The 26,560-nt window shown below is 46.2% G+C and overlaps 3 protein-coding genes across 5 annotated transcripts in view; 2 read left to right on the forward strand and 1 right to left on the reverse strand.

The window, feature by feature from the left end:
- Positions 1 to 11,883: 11,883 nt before the first annotated feature.
- LOC131236604 (probable receptor-like protein kinase At1g11050) lies at positions 11,884 to 14,041 on the forward strand. Its single transcript, XM_058233891.1, has one exon. The coding sequence runs from the start codon at positions 11,948 to 11,950 to the stop codon at positions 13,922 to 13,924; it is 1,977 nt and encodes a 658-aa protein (XP_058089874.1). The 5' UTR covers positions 11,884 to 11,947; the 3' UTR covers positions 13,925 to 14,041.
- Positions 14,042 to 19,138: 5,097 nt separating this feature from the next.
- LOC131236605 (probable receptor-like protein kinase At1g11050) lies at positions 19,139 to 21,484 on the forward strand. The gene has a single exon (XM_058233892.1). The coding sequence runs from the start codon at positions 19,329 to 19,331 to the stop codon at positions 21,306 to 21,308; it is 1,980 nt and encodes a 659-aa protein (XP_058089875.1). The 5' UTR covers positions 19,139 to 19,328; the 3' UTR covers positions 21,309 to 21,484.
- A 125-nt stretch (positions 21,485 to 21,609) lies between these two features.
- Positions 21,610 to 26,560, reverse strand: part of LOC131236606 (ultraviolet-B receptor UVR8) — a 37,045-nt gene continuing 32,094 nt past the window's right edge. Inside the window, exons 6-12 of one of the 3 annotated variants that reach the window (XM_058233893.1) lie at positions 25,946 to 26,113; positions 24,283 to 24,354; positions 23,603 to 23,674; positions 23,330 to 23,448; positions 22,238 to 22,323; positions 22,095 to 22,147; positions 21,610 to 21,948 (exon numbers count right to left, since the gene is read on the reverse strand). In XM_058233893.1, the coding sequence (XP_058089876.1) occupies positions 21,862 to 21,948; positions 22,095 to 22,147; positions 22,238 to 22,323; positions 23,330 to 23,448; positions 23,603 to 23,674; positions 24,283 to 24,354; positions 25,946 to 26,113 (657 nt within the window). In that variant the 3' untranslated portion in view covers positions 21,610 to 21,861. The remainder of the gene's footprint in view (positions 21,949 to 22,094; positions 22,148 to 22,237; positions 22,324 to 23,329; positions 23,449 to 23,602; positions 23,675 to 24,282; positions 24,355 to 25,945; positions 26,114 to 26,560) is intronic. The other 2 variants (XM_058233896.1, XM_058233895.1) reach the window with 2 other exon arrangements.

Here is a 26,560-nt window from a genome sequence, read left to right on the forward strand (position 1 = left end):
CCGTTTTCCTTTCTCCCTCCGGTGAGTTTCTCCTTCCTCTTTAGTAGATATTAATGGCGGATAGGAGTTCTCAAAGTCCCCAGGGGGGAGCTTCCGGAGACGAAGGCGAAGCGCAACGTTTTTGGAACGTTGCGGAATCGCCTTCCTTACTGACGGAGATAGCAGTGGACGCCAACGCTGCTTGTCTACCGGAGAGAGTCACCGAAGCTCGGCGGAGCGTCCAGCTTCCGTCGTTCCTTCTCGGGGCATCTCTATTAACCCGCCCGGGAAGGCCTAACTTGCAAAGGGACATGGAGGAAGATGAGGAGGAAGAAGATGAAATTTTAATCGCCGAAGGAACCCCTGATCCTGCTCCTGTTGGTGAATCGGCGCAAGTCTGAAGAAGAAGGATCGGGGGAGGATTTAAGCGGTCCGGTTCCCTCAGTCTTGACTGAGACGGACTTGGACAGAATCCGAGTCGGGTACCATATTCCCGAGTCGGTCATCACCTATCTTCCCCGTCCGAATGACTTACCGGACCACCCTCCTGCCGGGGCAGTCGCGATTTACCAGGTGTCGATGCAATGCGGCTTGCGTCTGCCCCTTCAGACCATCGTCCGGGGAGTTTTGTCTCGCATAAAGATTGCCCCGGGGCAGATAGTCCCGAATGGGTGGAGGAACTTACTCGGATGTGCGGTGTTGTGGGCTGAGATGGAACAGCCACCACTTACAGTCGACGAATTTCTCCAGTGCGGGTAAATCCGAACTATCCCGGCTTCTACGTCTTCGCTGCTTGGCGAGGCGGAGGCGGTTCCCTGATAACCGACCCTCCTACTTCCAACAAACACTGGAGAGAGCGTTGGTTTTGGGCATGTGGTCGCTGGGAGACGGATGAATCCGGGTCCTACGAGGCTCGTGTCCCTCGGGCGTTCCAAAGAGCAGGTGACTTGGGTCTTCTCTCCCTCTCGCCCTCTTTTTTTTTTTTTTTTGTTTTTGTAATATTCTGAGTCTGACGAGCTTATGTTTGGCAGACATTCCAAAGAAGCGGCCGAAGCTCGGCTCCACTGCCTCGGCTCGGATCAAAGAGTTGAGGTCGTTGGATTCGAAGAATAGGTCTTGGAAGGTGCTTCTACAGCCGGAGCGCCTTCATCTTGCAGGTCTGGACTCGGAAGTTACAGGTAATTGAGAATGAATCTTCTGGATTTCCCGAATTTCCCTCGACTTACTTCGCCATAACTTATTCTTTGGTTTTTTTTTTTTTTTTTTTTTTACAGATCCGCCCAAGCTCGTCCCAACCTCGAGGATCACCCTCGAACCGAGAATGATCGAGCTCGCCCGCCCTTAGGCCGCCACGAGTTGAAGGCTCCTCCGCGGGCAGTTCTTCTTTCGGAGCCGCCTAAGAGGCAAAAGGTGCTGCGGAAGGAGAAAGAGCCGCGAGCTCTTCGCCCTTCCGTCGCCGTAATCCCGCCCGGACGAAAGGGCGAAGAGACGGCGGGCCGCCGGAGCCTCGGGCGGATCCCGACTCGGACGCGTTGAGACGGATGTTCCGAGTCGGGAGGAGGAGACCGGGGCCGCGTCCACGGGGGAGGGAGAGACGAGGACCGCGTCCTCCCGAGGGGAGGGGACGAACCAGGAGGGGCCGTCATTCCTGCAGCAAGTGGTGTCGGGGATGGTTCCTTGGGCCCTGGCCCACGGGTGTGAAAGAGAGTTCGTGAAACTCTACAACGCCCCGTCGTCGCAGACCGTCAGCCACGCTGCCCGGATGCTTTTTGAACTCGCTCCTTGCTTAATCAAGGCCAGCAAGGAGCTATCCTCAACTCATCGGCTGCAGGCTCTTCTGTCTGAGGTCGAAGGTCGACGCGAGGAGGCCGAGGTCCGGGTCGGCGTCCTGACAGGCGAGGCGTCCCTTGCCCGGAAGGCTGCCGAAGACGCGAGGGCAGAGGCGGCTTCCTCCAGAAGAGCCCTGGACGAAGCGAAGGCAGAGGTCGCTCAGGCACTGGCTCGACTCTCCAAAGCTGAAGAGGAGAATCAGCGAGTTCTAGCAGTCCATGCTTCGTGCGCGGATGACTTAGCTCGGGCTAAGCTTGAGGCGGCGGAGCACATTCAGCAGGCCGTCGAGAAGACTCGGGAGGCCGAGAGGGCTAGGGACCAAGCCGTCCAAGCATTCCTCGAGTCGGCGGAGTTCGAGGATGAAAGGGACCGCTTGTTCCAAAGCGGATATCTGGAATGCGTCAAGGACATAAAGAAATCCTTCCCTGACCTTGACCTTTCAGAAATCGAATGTGGAGCAGCCTGGGGGCGAGGCCGGTGCATGAGGACATTTACCGGGGCCCTTGGACATATATATATTTTTTTTTGCTTTGATGTATTCGCTTGCTTTGTACTTACATATGTTTTGATGAATGAAAGAGATCTTCGCTCGCTTTGTACTTACATATGTTTTGATGAATGGAAGAGAAATGCCTATCTTTACTTATTCGACTTGGCTTTATCCTTTCTTAGTTCGGAGTCTTTAGTCGTTGAATACAGAACTAGGGATAGTAGACTTTGAGGTGTTCAGGCGTTCCAAGGGTGGGGCAACGGTTGTCCGTTTAGGTCTTCTAGCCGATACGTTCCCGGTCTAATAGTGCCCGAGACGATGTAGGGTCCTTCCCAATTGGGTCCCAGTGTACCCGAACCAAATTCCTTGGTGTTAGAAAATACTTTTCGAAGAACCATATCCCCCATTCGAAATCTTCTAATCCTAACTCGGGTGTTGTAGAACCGAGCCACTTGTCGCTGCCGCGCCTCCATGCGCAGCCGTGCTACTTCTCTTTGTTCGTCCAGAAGGTCAAGTCCGAGTGCAAGGAGTTCTTCGTTTGCTTCTGCATTGAACGTGGTGATCCGAGCCGAAGGTAATCCGATTTCAACGGGAGTGACGGCTTCTGAGCCATAGGCTAGTGAAAATGGGGTCTCCCCTGTGTTCGAGCGGTGGTTCGGTAGGCCCAAAGAATTTTCGGGAGCTCTTCGGCCCACGCTCCTTTAGCTCGGCCAAGCTTGGTCCGAAGAGGTTGCTTGATAATCGTATTAACCGCCTCAACTTGTCCGTTGGTTTGAGGATGATGAAGCGAAGAATAGACGTTTTTGATTCCGAGGTTGTCGCACATCCCGCGAAAGCTTCATTATCAAATTGCCTTCCATTGTCCGTGACAATGGTACGGTATCCCGAATCTGCAGATAATATTTTTCCATACAAATTCGGTGATCTTCTGCTCGTTATTTTAGCTAATGGCTCCGCCTCGACCCACTTCGTGAAATAGTCAACCGCCACCACAACAGCAAACTTGGTCCGACCTTTTCCCATAGGGAGCGGTCCTATGATGTCGATGCCCCACTGTGCGAAAGCCAGGGACCAGTCATTGGCGTTAGTGCTTCGGGTGCTTGCCTCGGAATTGCCGCGAACCGTTGACATTTGTCGCATTTTTGAATGAACTTGCGAGCGTCGTGTTGGATAGTGGGCCAGTAGTATCCCTGTCGTAGGACCTTGTAGGCGAGAGATCGCCCTCCAGAGTGGTTTCCGCAGATTCCTTCATGAATTTCCCGTAGTACATAGTTTGCCTCACTGGGTTTGAGGCACCGTAGCAACGGGGCGTAGTAGCCTTTCTTGTAAAGGGTTCCGTTGAATATGGTATAACGGGAGGCTTTGATCTTAATTCGTCGAGCCTCGGCGCGATCCTCAGGCAACTTTCCTTTGTCAAGGTATTGGCGGATTGGATCGATCCAGGATGGTTCCGAGTCGATTATATTGACGGCCTTGTTAAGTGGTTCATCTATACTAGGCTTATCGGCGTATTCGACAGGGACGGACCTGGGTATTTCATCTTCATCGGCTGAGGCGAGCTTTGCTAACAGATCGGCTTTGCTGTTTTCCGCACGAGGGATCCGAGTGACACGACAGAGTTGAAATCCGTTGATAAGTTCCTTTGCTTTCTGCATGTATGCCCTTAGCTGGTCTTTTCGTGTCTGGTATACACCGGTAACTTGGTTAACAACCAACTGAGAGTCGCTGAAAACACTTAGGTGCGTGACCTCCATGCTAGCGGCGAGTCGGAGGCCGAGTAACAACGCTTCATATTCCGCCGTATTGTTCGACGCTTGGAACCCAAGTCGTAAGGCGTACTGTATATAAGTATGATCGGGGGTTTCAAGACCAGCCCCACTGGCCTTCGAGTTGGAAGAACCGTCGACATACAGATTCCACGGAATAGGGCAAGGGGGAGCGGTCGAGGTCGGAACTGCACCGTCCTTCGGTGTATCATTTACTGAAAGTTCGGTTGAAGACGTTCCCTCGGCGATAAAATCAGCTACGGCTTGCCCTTTGATTGCTGCCTTTGGTCTGTATTGAATATCAAACTCACTCAGCTCGATAGCCCATTTGGTGAGTCAGCCGGAAGCTTCTGGTTTCTGCAGTACCTGGCGAAGCGGAAGATCGGTCATTACGATGATGGTGTGGGCATGGAAATACGGCCTGAGTCGCCGAGAGGAAGTTATTAAAGCCAAGGCCACTTTTTCCAAGCTTGGGTATCTCGTTTCTGCTGGCAATAACGCTTTGCTGACGTAGTAAACCGGCAGTTGCTTTCCTTCGGATTCTCGTATCAAAGCCGAGCTCATCGCTGCCTCGGATACTGCTAGGTAGAGGAGCAACGACTCCCCCGGTTCGGGTTTTGATAAGAGAGGTGCAAAACCGAGATATGATTTTAATTGCTGAAATGCTGCTTCACACTCTTCCGTCCAACCCATCGCTTGTCTTCCTTTCAATTGTTTGAAGAAAGGGAGACACTTATCCGTTGCTCTGGACAGGAACCGATTAAGTGCTGCGACTCGTCCAGCCAACCTTTGGACGTCTTTAATGGTTTTGGGGGATTCCATATCAATCAGAGCCTTTATCTTTTCAGGGTTTGCCTCTATTCCTCGCTGACTGACCAAGAAACCGAGGAATTTACCGGAGCCTACTCCAAAAGCACATTTACTTGGATTTAGCTTCATCCAGAACTTCCGTAGGATTAGAAACATTTCTTCCAAATTATTCACATGATCAGCCGCGTGTATGCTTTTAACGAGCATGTCGTCGATGTATACTTCCATGGTTCTACTATAAGCCGAGCAAAGATTTTGTTAACTAACCTTTGATAAGTTGCGCCGTCTTCAGACCAAATGGCATCACTTGGTAACAATAAAGGCCTTTGTGGTGACAAAGGTAGTTTTTGATTTATCCTTTGATGCATTACAATTTGATTATATCCGAATATGCATCCATGAAACTAAGGAGCTCATGTCCGGCTGTTCTACTATCCTCGGTAGCGGAAAGCTATCCTTGGGGCCGGCTTTATTTAAGTCGGTATAGTCAATCGACTCGCCACTTCCCGTTGGATTTCTTTACAAGCACGACATTCGCGACCCACTGGATAGTGTATTTCTTCTATGAAATTAGCCTGGAGGAGTTTGTTGACTTCTTCTTCGATGATAGCGTATCGTTCAGGGCCGAGCGGTCGCCGCTTCTGTCGGATCGGTCGATACGACGGATCGATGTTAAGTCGGTGAGTCAACAGAGGGGTCGAGCCCGGGCATATCTTCATGACCCCAGGCAAAGACGTCGGCGTACCTACGGAGCAGGGCTATCAGCTTTTCTTTCAAAGGGGACTGCAGAGACGAGCCAATTCGTACCGTCTAGGATCCATCTGTCTCGACCAAGGGGACCGAGACAAGATCCTCGACCGGCCGTCCTCGTTCATAATTCTCGCCCCGAGGATCCAACGATTCGATCGTTAATATGTTGGTCGGACTTTTGTCGGCGGCTCCTTTTACGGCTATCATGTAACATCGCCTCGCATCCTGCTGGTCTCCTTTGACAATCCCGACTCCCGACTCGGTCGGGAATTTCATTGAAAGATGGTACGTGGATACCACGGCCTGGAGGAGACTCAATGAAGGGGCCGAGTATTGCGTTGTATCCGAAGGTTGATCGACGACCAGAAGTCAACCATCATCGCCGTCGACATGGGGCCGCCGGTGAGTGGTAAGAGACGATCCCTTCGCAAGACTGCCCTCCGGAAAAACCGATCAAGGGGGTCCGAACGGGCGCAGTGTGGATCGTTCGATCCCCATTTTGTCGAAAGCTTGGGTAAATACACGTCTGCAGATGACCCCGTATCGACGAGTATCCAAAACACTTTTCGGTTAGCGCGCCAAGGAGACGATCACCGCATCATCGTGGGGGTGATGGATACCTCGGGCGTCTCCTCGGTGAACGATATGCAATATCTTTCTCTTTTCTTTCTTTTGATGGCCGATCTATAATCATGAGCTCGGACTGAGGCTGACTAAGTTTTCGTGCGTGGTTCCTTCGCGCGTTGTTTGAGTCGCCCCCACATTGTGGACCGCCGATAATCGTCCGGATTTCTTCCATAGGCTGACTCCCGGTCGGGCGCGCCTCAGCTGCCCCAGCTTTGACCATATGTTCTCTGAGTCGGCCGTCTTTTATGAGTCGCTCGATCTCTTCTTTTAAGTGACGGCAATCACTTGTGTTATGCCCGTGATCGCGGTGATAATGGCAGTATTTATCCTTGTCCCGCCGATTAGGATTACTCCTGAGCTTACTGGGCCAGTTAACAAAGCCTTCGTTTTTTATTTCCATCCACCTCTTCCCGAGTCTTATTCCGGGGAGTATATGTGGAAAATTTTCGATCCGGCCGTTTTCCTGACCTTCGCTCGTCACGCGCTTGATCCTCTTTGCGTTTCCTTCCTCCGGCGGCTTCCTTTTTGGCCGACTCTTTGGCCGAGGTTTTAGTTTCACGCAGGATTCGCGCTTCCTCGGCGTTGGCATATTTATCGGATCGTGCCATAAACTCTGCCAGAGTCTCGGGCGGAGTCTTGTCTAGAGATGCCAAGAATGGCTTATCCCTAACTCCTTGCATGAGTGCATTGAGGGCCGTTTCTTCCGAATGTTTTCGAACTTAAAGGGATTCGAAATTAAAACGCTTGATGTAATCTTTTAGTAGCTCTCCCTGCTTCTGAACTACGTTATTCAGATGTGCAGGGGGCTTTAATTTCTTCTTTCCGCCGATGAAGTTGGTGAGGAAGGCGTCGCTACTCAACGAATGAACCGATGGACTTTGGTTTCAACTGCTTGAACCACAGTCTACATCGGTTAATGTAAGAGAAAAGGCCCGACACATTCCGCATCCGAGGCATCGTGGAGTTCCATATAGGTTCAAGCACTCAATATGCTCGGTCGGGTCGGTTTTGCCGTTGAAAGGAGTGATTTGAGGTAATCGAAACCTCTCGGGAACCGGCATTACCGAGTCTACAAAGGGGGACACTTTCGCTTGACCCGGTTGAGTATATATTCCGGCCGTGCTTTATGTCCGCCATCTCTTTTGCCATCTCTTCCCGCACTTCTTTTGTGAAATTTTGAATGGCTTTCTGTCGTGCCTTCCATGGAAGGGCGGCTGCGCCTTCTTCGCTCTATTTCGTGCCAAAGACGAGGGGAGGGAGGCGTTGGCCGACGCCGGAGATGGTTCTGATCCGCCTTGGGGTTGGCTCGGCGACTGCGGCGCCGAAGGTTGAGGATCAACCGCCGCCGCAGACATGCGCCGTCTCCCTCGAGGATGCGGAGTGGCCGCATTTGCGATACATTCGCTCCAAGATCCGCTTCATCATATTCATATCGGAGCGGATTTCTTGAACCTCCTTGTCCAACCGCCCATCGTCGCGACCCGTTGATTGTTGTTCCGGTCGCCCCTCCTCGGCGGTTGTTAGGTGGGTTTTGGGCTGGGGGAACGGCGATTGGACCGGGTGCTGTAATCGCTTCTCATTCAAATCTTCTTCTGGGACCGTCCTTCTAATCATCACCAGACTCGGATAGAGATACGAGATGGCTTTTGCACGTTCCATGATGGTAAATGTTGATGCAAATGTCTGGTTCGTCCTCCTTGACCCTTGTATGCACCGAAAGAGGACAAAGGAGACCTGTGTAAATCGGGGGACCCTCCGATGCCAAAGTCAGGCCTGGACTCGGGGTCTCAAAGTATTGAAAGGTTTTTAGAGGGAATTTGTTTCGTACCTCTCAAGGTGACAGGGGTCCTCCTTTTATAGCTGCTGGGGTCCTCCTGATATTGAGCGCGGGATCTTCTCCTGGTATCACGGAGATAGGATCGTGCCCATCTTGAGCCGTCATCCGATCCCGTGAGCTTCGGGGTCGGAGATCTTATCCCAAGATATCCGGAATGATATCTGACCTAGCGACGGTCGGTCTTGTAAGGTGGTCCGCCCGACACATGCCCGGAACGCTGATAAGTCGTCCGAACCGACTCAACCGTTGTCTCGGTTTAGCGAACCATGCCTCGGATTTGACACAGGCTGCCGGAATAGTTTTGGATCAATCGTTATTTGTCTTTTCCTCTCATTTAGATTTGAATCACCTTATGAATGGGTTGGATGCAAAGATAGAAAACAAACATCATCGACGGCACTAGAATCTTTTAAGGCCAGGCGTCATTTTTCCCAGTTTTTCTTGTGGTGTGGTCCACCTTAGATTTGGATCGGCCTCACGTTTGGGCTCGTGTCCTGAAAATGAGCTGGCGAAACCTATGGCCTGTGTAGTAGTGCAGATCGTAAGTGTTGAAAGCACAAGAAATTCCCCGCGATTCTCATTGGATAATTTCGGATGACTCAGGTCACAAAACACGCTAAATCTCCGTATAGATTGCGTGCTACACAACCTAACTTATAACTGTGGAACTTGGCCTGGCTCACCATGATTTGTGTTATAACACACTATTCATCAATTTTTCCTAATAATTTTAAGAAATGGGCCCAAAACTTAAGTACATCTAAAGCTTAAGTGAACAACACTACAAAAAACAATGGGAATTGAACAAACTACCTTTCATAGGGCCAACCATGAGGCTTATTTGCCATCTAAGCCAAGGTTTAAAAAAACAAATATCAGCTTGAACAGGGCTTTCTACAGCTCCAAGAAGTTTTAAGCATCAATTCTTACAGTTTTATGTGGTGTGGTACATTTGAGCTTTGGTTCTGCCTTATTTCTAAGCTCATGTTTTAGAATGATCTGAAAAAAGAAGTTGACGGTGAAATATATCATCGTGGAGCTTAATTATGTAAATTTCAGATGTCAAAGGAATTTGTTGTTTGCTGGAGAGAAGAAAACCAGAAGTTTTGACACATAAAACTTATGTGGACCTATCATGATGTCTGTATTAGATTCATACCGTCCATCCATTTTTTCCAATATATTTTAGGGCATGAGCTAGATCCAAAGCTCAAGTGAGCCACACTATATGATTTGGACGTCTATTGTTGAAAACTTCTTCAGGCCACAGAAGGCTTGATTAAGCGGATATTTGTGTTTTCCTTTTGTCCAAGTACATGTGGCTGAATAGATTAGATGAAAAATAAACCTCACAGTGAACCCTACGAAAGTTTCAACATTAGTTATTCAGTCCCCGCTATTTTTTGCCACCATGTAGTCCGCTTGAAGTTTGGATGTGCCTCACTTTCAGGCTCTTTCTCTAGAATAATCTGAAAAAAAAAATTAATGGACTGTGTGGATCTAACACATAAATTATAAATTATAGTGGGCCAGAGAAGCTCCGCACGTGAAAAGTTAGCACGCAATCTAATTATCATACGCAGTCGTAGTGATAACGTATACATATAGGGCTGTGAACGGGCTGGGGTTTGCCTCGGCCCGTATTTAGAACTGTATCAGGCCGGGTTTATTCAAATTGTTGATTTTTACTGGCCCAAGCCCGGCCCACTGACAGGCATGATGTAGCCCACAGCTGCAGTAGCCAGCAGTACTATTCTACGCCGGGCTCTGTAGTCAATCCGCGTCGGACTCAGGCTCCATCGTGTGACGCCTTCCACTGCGGCCCATAGGGTAAGTGATCTGACTATCGGAACCGTCCATGCTGTGGACTCCATGCTATATGGTCTGGAAACTTATGCTCCACGGATGATTTCTGAAATTACTAGCTGTATACAAAAATGAAAATTTTCAATGGCTCATATACAACTCTAAAAGGAAAGGATATGATCACCAATAACTGCCGCTCACGCAAAGATAGCTTATTTATGTAGTTAGTCGAAATTGGACGGTTCAAATAACCGGAAAATCTTAGCACGTGGGCTCCGTTGGGTGGCCACACACGGAGGATTCTCAAGTCGCAATGGATACGAAGCGAACTCTTTGTTTTGAATCTTGGATTCCTGGGCGTGGTTGGTGATAACACAACGTGTTAAGACCTGTCAGCATGATGCTCCCCCTGACATCAGCCCCGTGGCTGGTGGTCGGTGCTCTTTGGGCCCCACCATCATGTATTTGTTTCATCCATTCCGTTCATCCATTTTTACAGATCATTTTGTGGATTGGAAAGGAAAAAAAATAAAATTGATAGGGATATAAATCTCAGTTGGACCACACCACAGGAAAACAATAATGATTGGATATCCACCATTAAAATCCTCCTAAGGCCCACTGTACTGTTTATTAGAAATCCAATCTGTTGATTGGGTCATAAAGACCCACATGAAGGAAAAAAATAAATATCAGCTTAATCCAAAACTTTTATAGCTCCCAAAACGTTTTTAATGGTCACCGTTCATTCAACACTGTTTCCTGTAAGGTGATCCACTAGAGATTTCGATATACCTCATTTTTTCTCTCATAACATAAAATGATCTATAAAAATAGATGGACGGCATGGATGAAAAACATATATCTTGGTGAGGCCCACAAAGCACCGACCACCAGCCATTGGCTGGTGTCAGGGGGAGTAGCCAATCCGTCTCCCTCTGCAGGGTATAACAGACCATACGCAAGGACAAAAACCGGTGCCGACATGGAGTAGACATGCCCATACAAAAATAGACATCTTGCACGGCTGCAACCAGCTTTAAAGTGCATCAACGAAAGATAAACTAATCGAGCGATGTCCGATCAGTGGCCACAAATTGGACAATCGAAATACTAAGCAGCCGGCAGTCTATATTCAACAAGGTTCTGTCTATGGATATATGCCTATCTATAGCGGGACCCATGATTTCGACGGACTGGATTTGGCCACATAATACCACATCGACATTATGCGGATGCATAAATACCATACACTTAGATTATGAAAAATGAATGAATACGGATCCTCTGTTTGCAATCTAAGGGGACCGTGTGATTGGGTAATTGCATCGGCGATTGAGATGGACCAACCACTAATCAACAAACGACGAAAAAAGCAGGAAAGTCGTGATTTTGGCAAACAGAGGATCGGGAGTTCACATCCAACGATGTGTAGGAATTTTAACATACTACGTTTTTATTTTCTTCATATGAAACTGTTGGAGCATCGTGCACATGAAAATGGTGGTCCACACATGAAGATCACCTGAAGGAACATTTGGAAGAATCCACTTATTAGGTGGGCCACACAAGTGAATTCTGTAAAACCATCATCTTGACATCCATTTAGACAGTGTCGCAGGATCAAGGAATAAACGATCCCAATTTTCGGCTGGGGTGAGCTTCATGATGCGTCCCAGCATTTTCACGGCTAGGATTTTAAAAGAATTGATGCGTGAGCAGTAAAGAAAGTGTTGTACGCTGGAAGTTACCAGTAAAGATTCTTCCGCGTCTTATCTCTCTCCAACACCCATTGCCTTGTTTTTCTTTCTCGTTGAAAGGTAAGAAGAGAGCTTGAAATGAGGCCGACTGGATGGGGTTTCAATAACATTGTCAACCAAATAGTTTGACTCTGCATACACAAACAAGAAATAAAGGGGGCTGCTGCAGTTAATTTTTTTTTTTTTTTTTTAAAGGGCCTGCTATTCTAATATGGAATCCATCTATTCTCATATGGAATCCATCTATCCAAAGAGAAAACAAGAGTTAGGGTGAGAGAGAGACAAAGAAGAGATGGTTTTAGTTGAATTGTCATTGGTACTCTCTCTACTTCTACAAGCATCATCATCATCATCAATGGCCATGCCATCCCCATCCCCCTCCCCATCATCATCATCATCATGTCCCATAGATCTTGGCTACATCCAACGCATCCCATGGGACTCCTCTCCGTGCAATCCTTCTTCCTCCCAAAATCATCTCCAGAATCAGAGCCAAATCTGCTGCCAGACCCTCCTCAGTCTCATCGGCATCGGCCTCGCCAAACACCTCAAAGAAACCTCCTCCTTCCGTCTCCCCAACCTCCCCACCGCTGCCTCCTGCGTCGCTGATTTCCAATCCAGGCTCTCCTCTCTCTCCCTCCCGTCCGATCTTGCTTCCCGCTGCTTCGGTCCACCTGACCGCTTTGTCATCAACCCCACCACCTGCGCCCACATCCAAACCAAACAGGACTGGCTCCGCGTGCTTGGCTCGTCCACATCCCTCGATTCGGCCTGCAAATCAGACCTATCTGATCTCACCCTCTGCCAAGGTTGCGTCACCGCCGGGTTAATAGTCTCCTCCCAACTCACTTCCATCGACGGTAACACCTCCCACGCAACCAACTGCTTTTACTTCACTGTCCTATATGCTGCCGGTGTGGTTAACGACTTAGGTCCCGAGAATCCAAGCACCACCACCTGCGTCTTCGGTCTGGACCTACTCTCGGCAGCCGTTTCTGGAAAGAGTAAGAGCCGCTTAGCGTTGATCTTTGCATCGACTGGCGCCGGCATCGCTATTGCTTTCATGTTTTCCTTGTTGGGATTGTATTTCTGGTGGAATCGGCGTAGGAAGAAGAGAGAGACACATAATCTGGAATTGGGTTTCGGAGATCAAGAAGGGGGAATGTCTAAACCAAGGCTACGGCCCAATACCGGGTCTATCTGGTTCGATGTCTGGGAGCTGGAACGAGCCACAGATAACTTCTCCCAGAGAAATATGATCGGGCAAGGCGGATGTGGGATTGTGTATAAAGGGACTCTATTGGACGGAACTATGGTTGCCGTTAAGAAGATCATCGAATCGGATTTCCAAGGCGATGCAGAGTTCTGCAATGAAGTGGAGATCATCAGCAATCTGAAGCATCGGAATCTAGTACCTCTGAGAGGCTGCTGCGTGGTGGAGGGTAATGATCGAGAAGGCGGCGGAGGAAACCAGAGGTATCTTGTCTACGATTACATGCCAAATGGGAACTTGGACAACCATATATTTTCACAGGGTGTCTGTGGCAGTAGCAGCATGGGAAAGGAACAGCTGAGTTGGCCACAGCGGAAGAGCATTGTGATGGATGTTGCAAAGGGTCTGGCTTATCTTCACTACGGAGTGAAACCTGCTATCTATCATAGAGATATCAAAGCTACCAATATTCTTTTGGATGCAGAAATGAAGGCGCGGGTGGCAGATTTTGGACTGGTAAAGCAGAGCAAGGAAGGGCAGTCTCACCTCACCACAAGAGTAGCAGGAACGCATGGTTACCTAGCTCCGGAATACGCCCTCTACGGGCAGCTGACAGAGAAGAGCGACGTTTATAGTTTTGGGATTGTGGTTCTTGAGATAATGAGCGGGAGGAGGGCACTCGACCTGTCATCATTGGGAACAGGGTCGCCACGTGCATTTCTGATCACTGATTGGGCTTGGATGCTTGTGAAGTCAGGACGGATAGATGAGGTGTTGGACCAATCGCTGAGGAATGATGAGGGTAGTAACCCCTACCCCAAGGCGATCATGGAGAGGTTTGTGCTGGTCGGGATCCTCTGCGCCCATGTGATCGTAGCTTTGAGACCCACCATCTTGGATGCACTGAAGATGTTGGAGGGAGACATCGATGTTCCACAGATTCCAGATAGGCCATTGCCTCTTGGCCATGGACCTCTTTCTGCAGATGGGAACACCTTCAGCATGTCGCCATCTTTGAGCAGCTTTGTGCTTAATTCAGGAGACATGCTCAGGTGAAGAATGCAAATCCGGGAGGAGAAAAGGTTCGCGTGATTTTGATGCAAACAAAGTCACGTGGAGCCAGAAATGCTAGTTCGACGCTGTGAATTTAAAAACACGAGATGGGGCTGATATTTGGGCCCACAAGAATGGATTATACACAGATATCAATGTAGGCCCATTTGAGTCATGTTTTGCATGGGCCGTTCCATAGTTGCCATGTTATATATTGTCATATTGTATGGATGGTTGAAAACCAATTGTTTACTTCCTTTCCTACCACATTATTGGTGCCATAGCTTAAGGCTAACAATGGGGTGATCCAATCCATCTAACTTGTCGACCAATTCGTCATGGTCCCAAAAAGTCGTGACTTAAGCAGTGTCCATTTCTAACAAACATCACAATGAGCCTAAAAAGTTTCAATAGTCACCATTATTTTATATTTTGTGGCCCATACAATCGCTGGATCATGTTGATATTTTAGTCTTATCCCAAAAATGACACGGCAAAAAGGATGGGCGGCATGGATTATACACATACATCATTGTGGCCCCATATAAGTCGTAGTTTGCATGGGTCATAGTTACCACGTTATATGGGTAATAGTTGTTATGTCGCATGGAACGTGGTTTTCAATGTTTTCACTTCCTTTGCTACCTAGCCATTAAAATCCTCATAAGGCCCAATGTACTGTTTACTTGACATCCAATCTATTGATTAGGTCATACAAACACAGTTGAAGGGAAAAAACAAAGATCAACTTGATCCAAAACTTTTATGGCCCCCAAAAAGTTTTTAATGGTCTTCGCTCATTCAACATTGTTTCATGTAATGTGGTTGACTTGATATTGGGATATACCTAGAGGTGGGCATCGAGCCGAGTCAAGTCGAGGTCGGCCAAGTTTGGCTTGGCTTGTCCATGATGTACTCGAGTTCGAGCTCGAGCTCAAGCTTGGCCTCGAGCTCAACATTGAAGCTTGGCTTATTTGCCAAAGCTGTCGAGTCGAGTTCGAGTCGAGCTAGTGGTTCGAGTCGAATTGAGATTACCTCGAGTCGAGCTCGAGCTTGTTGGGTGAGAGAGTAATGGATTCTGTTCTTGATCCTCCTCCATTGATGAAACATTCAAAAATCTTAAGAGAATCAAAGCAAAACCCAATGAAAAAAACAAACAAATCAAAAATCCAAGTACTAGAAAAGAAACATAGCAGAACACAGATCAAAAATCCAAGTAAAGAGCTCTAGCCAATCAAATCATTGGATTTCCGTGAAGCTCTAACAAATTCGAGAAAAACCCATCTCGAATTTCTTGGGTTTCTCGCCTAAGAAGTAGATCTCAAGAGATTGAAATTATATTATTGTGGAGCTGAAATGAAAACTGGTGGTGGTGGTCGGGGCAGGTGTGCGGCTGAAAGTGGGCAGAGAAAGAGAAGAAAGGGAAAGGGAAGGGGGTGCGTGCGATCGGGTAAAGACTCTAGGGTTTATTTTCTATTTTTTTATTTTTCAATTTAAACTTAAAACTTATATATATATATATATATATATATATATATATATATATATATATTTATTAATCGAGTCGAGTTGAGCTCGAGTTCAAGCTTCGAGTCGAGTCGAGTCGAGTTGAAATGCTCCCTAGTCGAACTTGGCTTGAACTCAACTTGAGCTTCAAATAATTAGCTTAGCTCGGCTTGAATCGGTCATTCAAGCCGAGTCAATCCGAGCTGACTCGAGTCGAGTCGAGCGAGCTTTTCGAGCTAGCTTGACTCGTGAACAGCCCTATTAACAACACGTGGTTTAATATGGCTAACGGTGATAATAATAAGCATGATTTGATAAATTGTTAAAAATCAGGATGTATTTGTTCCATAGCCAAAAAGGCAGGCTGCCTTATGTAAAAATTTCCTAGAGTTTTGAATCAAGTTGATATTTTATTATTAACTCCAAGACCCTACGACTTTTGAACTAAGGACATGAGTATTTTCGTCCGAAATAATATCTAAAAGTTGTCAAAAGGCCATTATTGGGATATCTGGAAGGTAGTACCTCCCAAGATAATTTGACCAACCTTCGAGATCAGTACGGTCAAATTCCCTTATTTTTCTCAGTTTTTCTATGGTGTAGTTCACCTCAAATTTGGATCCACCTCATGTTTGAGCTGGTGAAACATACAGCCGGTGTAGTAGTGCAGATCGTCAGTGTTGGAAGCACAAGAAATTCCATACGCTTCTCATTGGTCCACGTTAATACGGATGATTCAGCTCACAAACTAGGCGCAATTTCTCTTTGGATTGCGTGCTACACAACCTAACTTTTAACCATGGAACTTTGCCTAGCCCACCATGATTTTTGTGTTATATCACATACTCCATCAATTTTTCCAGATAAGTTTAGGGAATGAGCCCAAAATTGAACTACACCTAAAGCTCAAGTGGACGACACTACGTAAAGCAGTTGGAATTGGATAAATTGTTGTTGAAACCTTCCTGGCCAACCATAAGGCTTATTTGCCATCTAATCTCTTTATAAGGTCACCCGAGTAAGTAAAAATCAAATTTCAAAGAAGTCTTCAACACTAGCATTAATTCCTACAATTTCATGTGATGTGGTCCACTTGAGCTTTAGATCTGCCATTAAGTTCATGTTAGAATGATCTGAAAAAAATATTTAGACAGTGTGGATCTAAGAAATACATCATCCTGTAGCTCATGTAAATTTAACACTAAGAAATTGGTTGGTTGCCTGACAGAAGAAAATCAGAAGTGTTGACATGTAAAATTTTCATGGGCCTATCATGATGTATGTATTAAATCCACACCATCCATCCATTTTTCCATAACTTTTAGGGCATGAAACAAAAAATGAGGTAGATCCAAAGCTCAAGTGGGTCACACTATAGGAATTGGACGCTTATTATTGAAAGCCTCTTCGGCTCACAGAAGGCTCTAATCAAGCTGATATTTGTGTCCGGAAGAAAAGCACTGGTATTTGTGTTTTCCTTTCGTCCAGGTGTGTGGCCTTGTGAAGAGGTTAGATGAAAAATAAACCTCACAATTGGCGTTAGAAAAGTTTTCTGTCATATAGTACACTAGAGCTTCGGATGTGCCTCATTTTTAGGCACTTTCATAATCTGGAAAATTTGGACTGTGGATATAACACAAAAATCATGGTGGGGAGAGAAGTTCCACACGTGAAAAGTTGTGTTTTGTAGCAGCAAGAGAAATTTTTAGAGTATTTTGTGGGCTTGAGTCATTGAAAAAAAAGTTGACCAATGAGAAGCACTCGTAGTGATAACACATGAACGAAGATTTCCTGCGAATGCCTTTTGGAGGAAGTTCCTGCGCTGGGATCTTAGGTGAGGCCACCGTGATGTTTATCAGGAATCCACTCCGTCCATCTGTTTTTTGAGATCATTTTAGGGCATGAAGATAAAAATGAACCGTATCCAATGCTCAAGTGGGCCGAAAACGTGATATTTAAACGTCCACAGTTGAAATATTCGTGGGGCCACAGAAGTTTTGAATCGTGCTAATATTTGTGTTTTTATTTCATCCCCATAGGAATGATGTTATTAACGGTATGGATGTCATGTAAACATCACTGTTGAACCCAGGGAGGTTTCAAGGGTAGGAATTTCCCTAACCACCTTTTCCTTTAATACGGCCCACTTAAGTCTTGGATCCTGCTCACTTTTGGTCTCATGTTCTTAAATGATCTCAAAAAACGGATGGACGGAGTGGATTCCTGACAAACATCACGGTGGGCCCCACCTAAGATCCCAGCGCAGGAACTTCCTGCAAAAGGCTTTTGCAGGAAATCCGCGTCCATAACACTAGGCTGTAAAGGGCTGGGCCTGGGGTTGACCTCGGCCCGGACTTTGAACTGTTTCAATATGTTGATTTTTGCAGGCCCGAGCCCGGCCTACTGACAGCCATGATCCATCAGGTAGCCCACAGAAGCAGTAGCATTCTAAGCCGGGCGCTGTAGGCAATCCGCGTCGGACTCAGGGTCCATCGTGTGACACCTTCCACTGCGGCCCATAGGGTAAGTAATCTGACTATCGGAACCGTCCATGCTGTGGACTCCACGCTATATGGGTCACAAACTTAGCTCAAAGGATGATTTCTGACATCACTAGCTGTATTCAAAAATGAAAATTTCAAGGGCTCATATACAACTCTAAAAACAAAGAATATGATCACCAATAAATCCTGATCAAGCCGAGATAGCTTATTTATGTAGTTAGTAGAAATTGGACGATTCAAATAATCGGAAAATCTTAGCATGTGGGATCCGTTGGGCGGCCATACACGGAGGATTCCCAAGTCGCGATGGATACGAAGCGAACTCTTTATTTTGAATCTTGGATTCGTGGGCGTACTTGTTGTAGGCTTGTAGCCTTGTCGGCCATACGACACGTCTTCAGACCTGTCAATATGATACTCTGCGGGGTATAGCTTTCCATCCGCAAGCACAAAACCCGTGCAACATGGAGTAGCCGTCCCCATATAAAAATAGACACCTTGTATGGCTGCATCCCACTGTAAAGTAAATAAACGAAAGATAAACTAATCGAGCGATACGAACTGTCCGATCAGTGGCGACAAATTGGACACTCGAAATAGTAAGCAGCCAGCAGATTATATTCAACAAGGTTCTGTCTATGGATATATGCCTATCTATAGCGGAACCCACGATTTCAACAGACTGGATTTGGCCACATAATACCACATGGACATTATGTAGATGCATGCATACCATACACATGCTGAGTATCATATTACGAAAAGAAAATAATAAAACTAGAAATGTTCACATCCAACGTTGTATGGGAATTTTAACATACAACGTTTGTATTTTCTTCATATGAAGCTGGTGGACCATCCTGCACATGAAAATGGTGGGCCACACCATGAAGATCACCTGAAGCAACATTTGGAAAAATCCACTCATTAGGTAGGCCACACAAATGAATTTGTGTAAAACCATCATCTTGACATCGATTTCGACAGTGTCGCACGCCCAAGGAATGAACGATCCCAATTTTCGGCCGGGGTGACCTTCATGATGCGTCCCACTATTTTCACGGCTAGGATGTTAAAATAATTGATGTGTGAGCAGTAAATAAAGTGTTGTACGCTGGAAGTTACCATACAACTCCGAAAGTGAATATTTTTACAGTCTTCCGTGTCTTATCTTTCTGTTTTCTTTCTCGTTGAAAGGTCAGAAGAGAGCTTGAAATGAGGCCGACTGCAAGGGGTTTCGATAACATTGTCGACCAAACAGCCCATCCAATTTGACTCTGCGTACACAAACAAGAAATAAAGGGCTGCTGTAGGTAAAAAAAACAGGGCCTGCTATTCTCATATGGAATCATCTATCCGAAGAGAAAACAGAGATAGGGTGAGAGAGAGACGAAGAGATGGTTTTAGTTGAATTATCGTTGGTACTCTCTCTACTTCTACAAGCATCATCATCATCATCACTGGCCATGCCATCCCCATCCCCATCATCATCATCATCATCATCAACATGTCCCATGGATCTTGCCTACATCCAACACATTCCATGGGACTCCTCTCCATGCAATCCCTCTTCCTCCCAAAATCATCTACAGAATCAGAGCCAAAACTGCTGCCAGACCCTCCTCGGTCTCATCGGCATCGGCCTCGCCCAACACCTCAAAGAAACCTCCTCCTTCAATCTCCCCAACCTCGCCACCGCTGCCTCCTGCGTCGCTGATTTCCAATCCAGGCTCTCCTCTCTCTCCCTCCCGTCCGATCTTGCTTCCCGCTGCTTCGGTCCACCCGACCGCTTTGTCATCAACCCCACCACCTGCGCCCACATCCAAACCAAACAGGACTGGCTCCGCGTGCTTGGCTCGTCCACATCCCTCGATTCGGCCTGCAAATCCGACCTATCTGATCTCACCCTCTGCCAAGGCTGCGTCAACGCCGGGTTTGGAGTCTCCTCCCAACTCACTTCCATCGACGGTAACACCTCCCACGCCACCGACTGCTTTTACTTCACTGTCCTCTATGCTGCCGGTGTGGTTAACGACTTAGGTCCCGAGAATCCAAGCACCACCACCTGCATCTTCGGTCTGGACCTACTGTCGGCCGCCGTTTCTGGAAAGAGTAAGAGCCGCATAGCGTTGATCTTTGCATCGACTGGCGCCGGCATCGCCATTGCTTTCATGTTTTCCTTGTTGGGATTGTATTTCTGGTGGAATCGGCGTAGGAAGAAGAGAGAGACAGATAATCTGGAATTGGGTTTCGGAGATCAAGAAGGGGAAATGTCTAAACCAAGGCTACGGCCCAATACCGGGTCTATCTGGTTTGATGTCTGGGAGCTGGAACGAGCCACAGATAATTTCTCCCAGAGAAATATGATCGGGCAAGGCGGATGTGGGATTGTGTATAAAGGGACTCTATTGGACGGAACTATGGTTGCCGTTAAGAAGATCATCGAATCGGATTTCCAAGGCGATGCAGAGTTCTGCAATGAAGTGGAGATCATCAGCAATCTGAAGCATCGGAATCTAGTATCTCTGAGAGGCTGCTGCGTGGTGGAGGGTAATGACCGAGAAGGCGGCGGAGGAAACCAGAGGTATCTTGTCTACGATTACATGCCAAATGGGAACTTGGACGACCACATATTTTCACAGGGTGTCTGTGGCAGTAGCAGCATGGGAAAGGAACAGCTGAGTTGGCCACAGCGGAAGAGCATTGTGATGGATGTTGCAAAGGGTCTGGCTTATCTTCACTACGGAGTGAAACCTGCTATCTATCATAGAGATATCAAAGCTACCAATATTCTTTTGGATGCAGAAATGAAGGCGCGTGTGGCAGATTTTGGACTGGTTAAGCAGAGCAAGGAAGGGCAGTCTCACCTCACCACAAGAGTAGCTGGAACGCATGGTTACCTAGCTCCGGAATACGCCCTCTACGGGCAGCTGACAGAGAAGAGCGACGTTTATAGTTTTGGGATTGTGGTTCTTGAGATAATGAGCGGGAGGAGGGCACTCGACCTGTCATCATTGGGAACAGGGTCGCCACGCGCATTTCTGATCACCGATTGGGCTTGGATGCTTGTGAAGTCAGGACGGATAGATGAGGTGTTGGACCAATCGCTGAGGAATGATGAGGGTAGTAACCCCTACCCCACGGCGATCATGGAGAGGTTTGTGCTGGTCGGGATCCTCTGCGCCCACGTGATGGTAGCTTTGAGACCCACCATCTTGGATGCACTGAAGATGCTGGAGGGAGACATCGATGTTCCACAGATTCCAGATAGGCCATTGCCTCTTGGCCATGGACCTCTTTCTGCAGATGGGAACACTTTCAGCATGTCGCCATCTTTGAGCAGCTTTGTGCTCAATTCAGGAGACATGCTCAGGTGAAGAATGCAAATCCGAGGGGAGAAAAGGTTCGTGTCAATTTGATGCAAGCAAAGTCACGTGGAGCCAGAAATGCCACTTCCACCGGCATGAACCGATGGTCGGATCTGCCTCTCCAACGGTCAATATGTTGTACATACAAGGAACCCACCCATATCTTAGTTATTCACTTCTGCTCATTTTTGCCTGTGATTTGCAAGCAGGTAACTTGCAGTATCAGATTTAAGCATTCTTGGTGAAGCGATTTGCCTAAACTGAAACAACTACCCAGGAAGGCTATTGTCATTGGAAATGTAATTAGGAGTTCATTGGAAATGTAATTAGGAGATTTCAAGGGTTGAAAAGATCACACGCTTTTCATGTTCTTACAATTTAAAAAGGAAAGAGCGGACACCATTCTAGAGGAAGTCGTGGATTTACAATGAGCGAGATAATTTGAATATATCAAAGCGTCACGGGTAACAACACCATTAGCCCTCGTGGAGCAGAGAATCCAGTACAAAATGCAGCCCTTCGGTGATTAACAGCAAGCAGGGTGTGCTTGTCTGTCTGGCAACTATATTCGAATCCGCTTCACATCATTCTCTGGGACACTTACATCACTCCCGACACCCTTAACTGAAGAACCTGATTGTCCGCTGATCTGCACAGACATAACCCATGCTGGCTTATCAATTGCCTCACAAAGATTTAATGTTAAAGATAACCAGAAATGTCATCCAGATTTACAGAAAACAACAGCACAGAAATCTCATATGACAATGGATGCTAACAGAAAGCGGCACTTACAGTTTCATCAGGAACAATTGCGTATCTTTCTGATGGAGAAACCCAGACTTTCCCTGCTTATAAACAATCAGCAATGTAAGTAAAGCTGGCAGTCAAAGCATATGATGAGGTAGTAAAGGAGCGAGAAGGAAATGAGTAAGAACCTGAGAGAGACTCGACTTTTGAGGATTCCATCTTTTTGCCACTAGATCCATCCGCGCTCAAAGCCTCTACAATCTTGGGAATATTTCTACAGGTTTCCAGGTATGAGAACGGAGTTAGTTCAGACTGTTCAATTGACCATGGTCAATAAATAGGTGTCTAATCAATATGTGAAGCAGATTCTCCATTCTTACTTATAAGAAAGAAAAAGGAAAAATAATTGCCGACGTACGGCTACAGATTTATGTTATGATACTGAACTGCCAATAATTGGTGTTCAATTATGTTTATTTGACCCTGCTACTCGAGTCTAATGCACCAGGAAAAGGCATTTCAAGTATATAACACATATCAGCCAACATATAGATCTGGCTTAAAATTATATTCGACATGTATTTTAGTAATAAACTCTGCGTGGCAGTGATACATGAGCAGGTTCCAGTCTCATGCCACAAGAAAGGAGGGTTCACGTCAGATGGGCAACCAGTCGATGAACTTTTGCCAAGAATTTGTGAGAATTCCTGTTTTGCTTGGCAACAGCAACGATATATGCAGTGCAAAATGCACCAGGGTGGGCCACCAATAAAACTTACTCAAACAAAAGGCTATGCAGAAATATAAAAAATAAAAAATCTCACATAGAGGATATAGGACTTGTGGTCTGCACGCCTAGGATAAGTATTGTAGAAATAATTTAGCCTAGAGGAGTCCAACTAAAAGCTAGATATAATCATAGATTCTTTCTCACATTGCTCAGCAGCATCACTTTCACAATCAGCACAGTTGGTTTTTTGTCACTTGCCAGGTTAAACATTTTACTATGTTACCAAAAAAGAACAAAAAAAATGCAAGGTTTAAAGTATTGTCTGAAACCGGTACCTATTGCCAGATAGGTACCGGTATCGCTCATGAACAGTATGGCTGTATCTGACCATATCAGCCTGAAATAGCCCAACACGGGCAAGACAGGTTGTATTGGTGGTGAACGATATGATACCTGACACACATTTAAAAACTTGAAAAAGTGGGAATTTGTACGTCACGGTAGATAATCAAAGCACATTACAACTTACTACTTCGAACTGAGGACTTACTGGTCAACGGAATCCCCATGTCCGAGCTGGCCACTTGTACCCCTACCCCATGAGAAGACATTTTGTCTATCAGTAACGGCAAGTGTATGCCTCCATCCGCACGAGATCTGCACTACTTTCTGCAAATAGATCCAATAAATTGTTTTAAGGTCAATTATCTATATATGAAAACTCTCAACCAAAGAACTGAAAAGGAGAGAGTTCCTGGACCAAAGTAGTATTGCCAAAAACACTATCTTAACAAGTTTGGTGAGCTTGGGAAAAAGACCGTGCCTGTTCATGTGAAAATTTAACTTGTGCTGGAGAGCAGTGGTCAACATTGTCACCAACACCAACCTGTCCAAACTGTATGGGAGCCAATATATTGGAAATATTAGGAGTGTTTTCAAGGAAACATCTGATCTCATGCAAATATAGCATGTCCAGTGCATGTCAGGTGCCATTTAGTGAATGGAACCACCACTATAACTTGTACCAATGTCATACTCTGGAAATCAGTCTGGACCAACAACCTCATGGATGGCGCCAATGCTTGTGCATTAATCAGGTAGTTCTAGACAACTGCTCTAAACTATTTTCTACCGCCAGCTGTCCAAAGACAGATGGATCAGGCAGCTAAGAGCTGCCAAGGAGCTTGATTTTTGCACTATGGCTCATCAAAGAGGTGGCCCACTGATTAAATGGTCCCGATCCATCACCACGTGCACCAATCAAATACTTGTAGCGTTGGCAGCATTTGCGAAATGGTGCCCAACATGCATCAGTTCCTAAACCTTACAGAGGACAAGGGATTAAGCGTACCCCAGACTGACATGTACAAACTTTGCTACAACTCTTTTCATTTGTACCAGTTGGAATGATTTATGATGGCTGCTAGATCTGTATCCCTATGTTGGGGACTTCACTTAATTCAAGAGATCAATGATAGAGAGGGGAGATCAGAAAACCCCAACCTTATTCCATCCCCAGCCATAAAGTTTTCCATCAGATGTGATTGCCATAGTGTGTCTCCAACCACCTGATATCTGAAATCATTTAAGCCAAACAGAGATGACAGAACCACGACGAAATAAGTACCAAAGGAAAAATGATTGGACATAACAAGACCTTATCAAATAGTGGTTTTGTGTTAAATAGAATTCATGAAAATCATTCAAAAGCCCCATTTTATTAATAGCATACAAAGCATAACATGAGCATGACATGTTTGGTGGACCATTAGATGCATGTCACTGTGATTTATGACTTGAATACACAAGTGTCTGCCTTCATGAAAATCAGTCATATAACCCATTTTATTAATAGCATACAAAGTATGACATGTTCTAATGCAGGGGCATTTTCACACTGGGCTCGAGTGGGGTCGCCTGTGGGATGCAGGGGCACACTGACCCATGCGATTTGGGGCCCACGGGGGAGGTCTCGTGTTCAAGACTCCTTACCAGGGGTGATTAATGCGCATTTCACGCCGGGCTCAAGTGGGGTAGCCCGTGGGATGCGGGGACACACTCGGGGTGGGCGGCCCATGTGATTTGGGGCCCACGAAGGGGTTCGGCCGAGGTCCTAACCCATGAGATGTGGGGCCTGGGCTATGAGATAAATAGATTAATTCGCCATACTCTAACAGTTCGAGCTTTTACAGCAAGTGGTTAATTGTCTTACATCAAATTGATATCAGAGTGGGACGTCTCGTGTTCGAGACTCCTCACCAGGGTGATTAATGCAGGGGCATTTTCACACTGGGGTCGCATATGGTATGCAGGGGCACACTCGGGGTGGGTGACTCATGCGATTTGGGGCCCACGAGGGAGGTCTCATGTTCGAGACTCCTTACCAAGGGTGATTAATGCGCATTTCACACCGGGCTCGAGTGGGGTAGCCCGTATGATGCGGGGACACACTCAGGGTGGGCAGCCCATGTGATTTGGAGCCCACGAAGGGGGTTCGGCCAAGTTCCTAACCCATGAGATGTGGGGCCTGGGCTATGAGATAAAGGGATTAATTCATCATACTCTAACAGTTCGAGCTTTTAGAGCAAGTGATTAATTGTCCTGCATCATGTTCACTGGACCATTAGATGCATATCATTGTGAATTCTGACTTGAATACACTAGTGTTTACCAGCCTCTATGTACACCTGGAACTCTTCATCTCCATTTAGGTTGCCACACATAAATACCAGGCAATGAGATAATTGCAACACGGTACAGGATATATAGCATAGTGAGTGGGATAGAGAAACAGAAAAGGTGGATATGTGTTAGACAAGATGCTCAAGCCAAAAGCTAAATTTTTCAAGAAAAATGGGTTGGGTTTCAATCTTCCCCAAATATTTCTGGCACAAACAGACTTAGAAGAGTCATAGAAACTCTATCTAGAGGTGGATAGCTCATCATGATTTCACGCATCAAATGAGTTTACCACTGATTTGCAAAACTGAGTTGCATCTAGGAGTCAGTTGAAGTATTGACCAAGTTCCCCCAACTTAGCGAGGTTTTGAGTAAGCTCAACGAGCTCTTTAAAATCCTTTTGGTAAAGGAAACATGCTAAGTATACAGACAGGTAAACGAAAACCCAGATCATTATCATGAAATGGACGACAAAGACAATTTTCACCTGTGAGACTGAAGTATTTCTTAGGGCCTCCAACTGTTGCGGAATGAGGTGATCTTCAAAGTCTCCATGCCCTAGTTGACCATATTTGCTCCATCCATAGGTGTACAAACTCCCAGAAGAGGAAACAGATATTGTATGCCGCCACCCACATGCGACCAGTGTCATCTTCTGAGAATATTGAAGTTACCAGAGAATGAGCCATAAATTAAGCGACAAACTTGAAAATATACATGGTGTGAGAAATCACTAGAAATGTGTATAGAGCAACAACAGATTGTCAAAATTCACAAAATATGGAAAACATGGGAGTATTTTCCATTATGACTCTCATTAGCCACTAACCATGCGAATGTAGAATGCTGAACTATTATGAAATAGTGTTTTTTTTTTTTTTTTTACGCACTCACACTGTAGTGGAATTTCACCACCTGAAATAGTTTCATTATGAACACCTATAAAATGTGATAGGGATAAAAATGCAATAAAAAATAGACAAAATGATGTGTTTCAGATACTCGGTTAATATCATGATTTGATGTGAAAGCTTGATACAAGTTTATGAGTATCTTTCTCCAGAATCCTTCAGTCAAGTTTCACAATTGGCTCATATAAAGA

This window comes from Magnolia sinica, chromosome 2 (genome assembly GCF_029962835.1).
Source record: "Magnolia sinica isolate HGM2019 chromosome 2, MsV1, whole genome shotgun sequence".
NCBI lineage: Eukaryota > Viridiplantae > Streptophyta > Magnoliopsida > Magnoliales > Magnoliaceae > Magnolia > Magnolia sinica.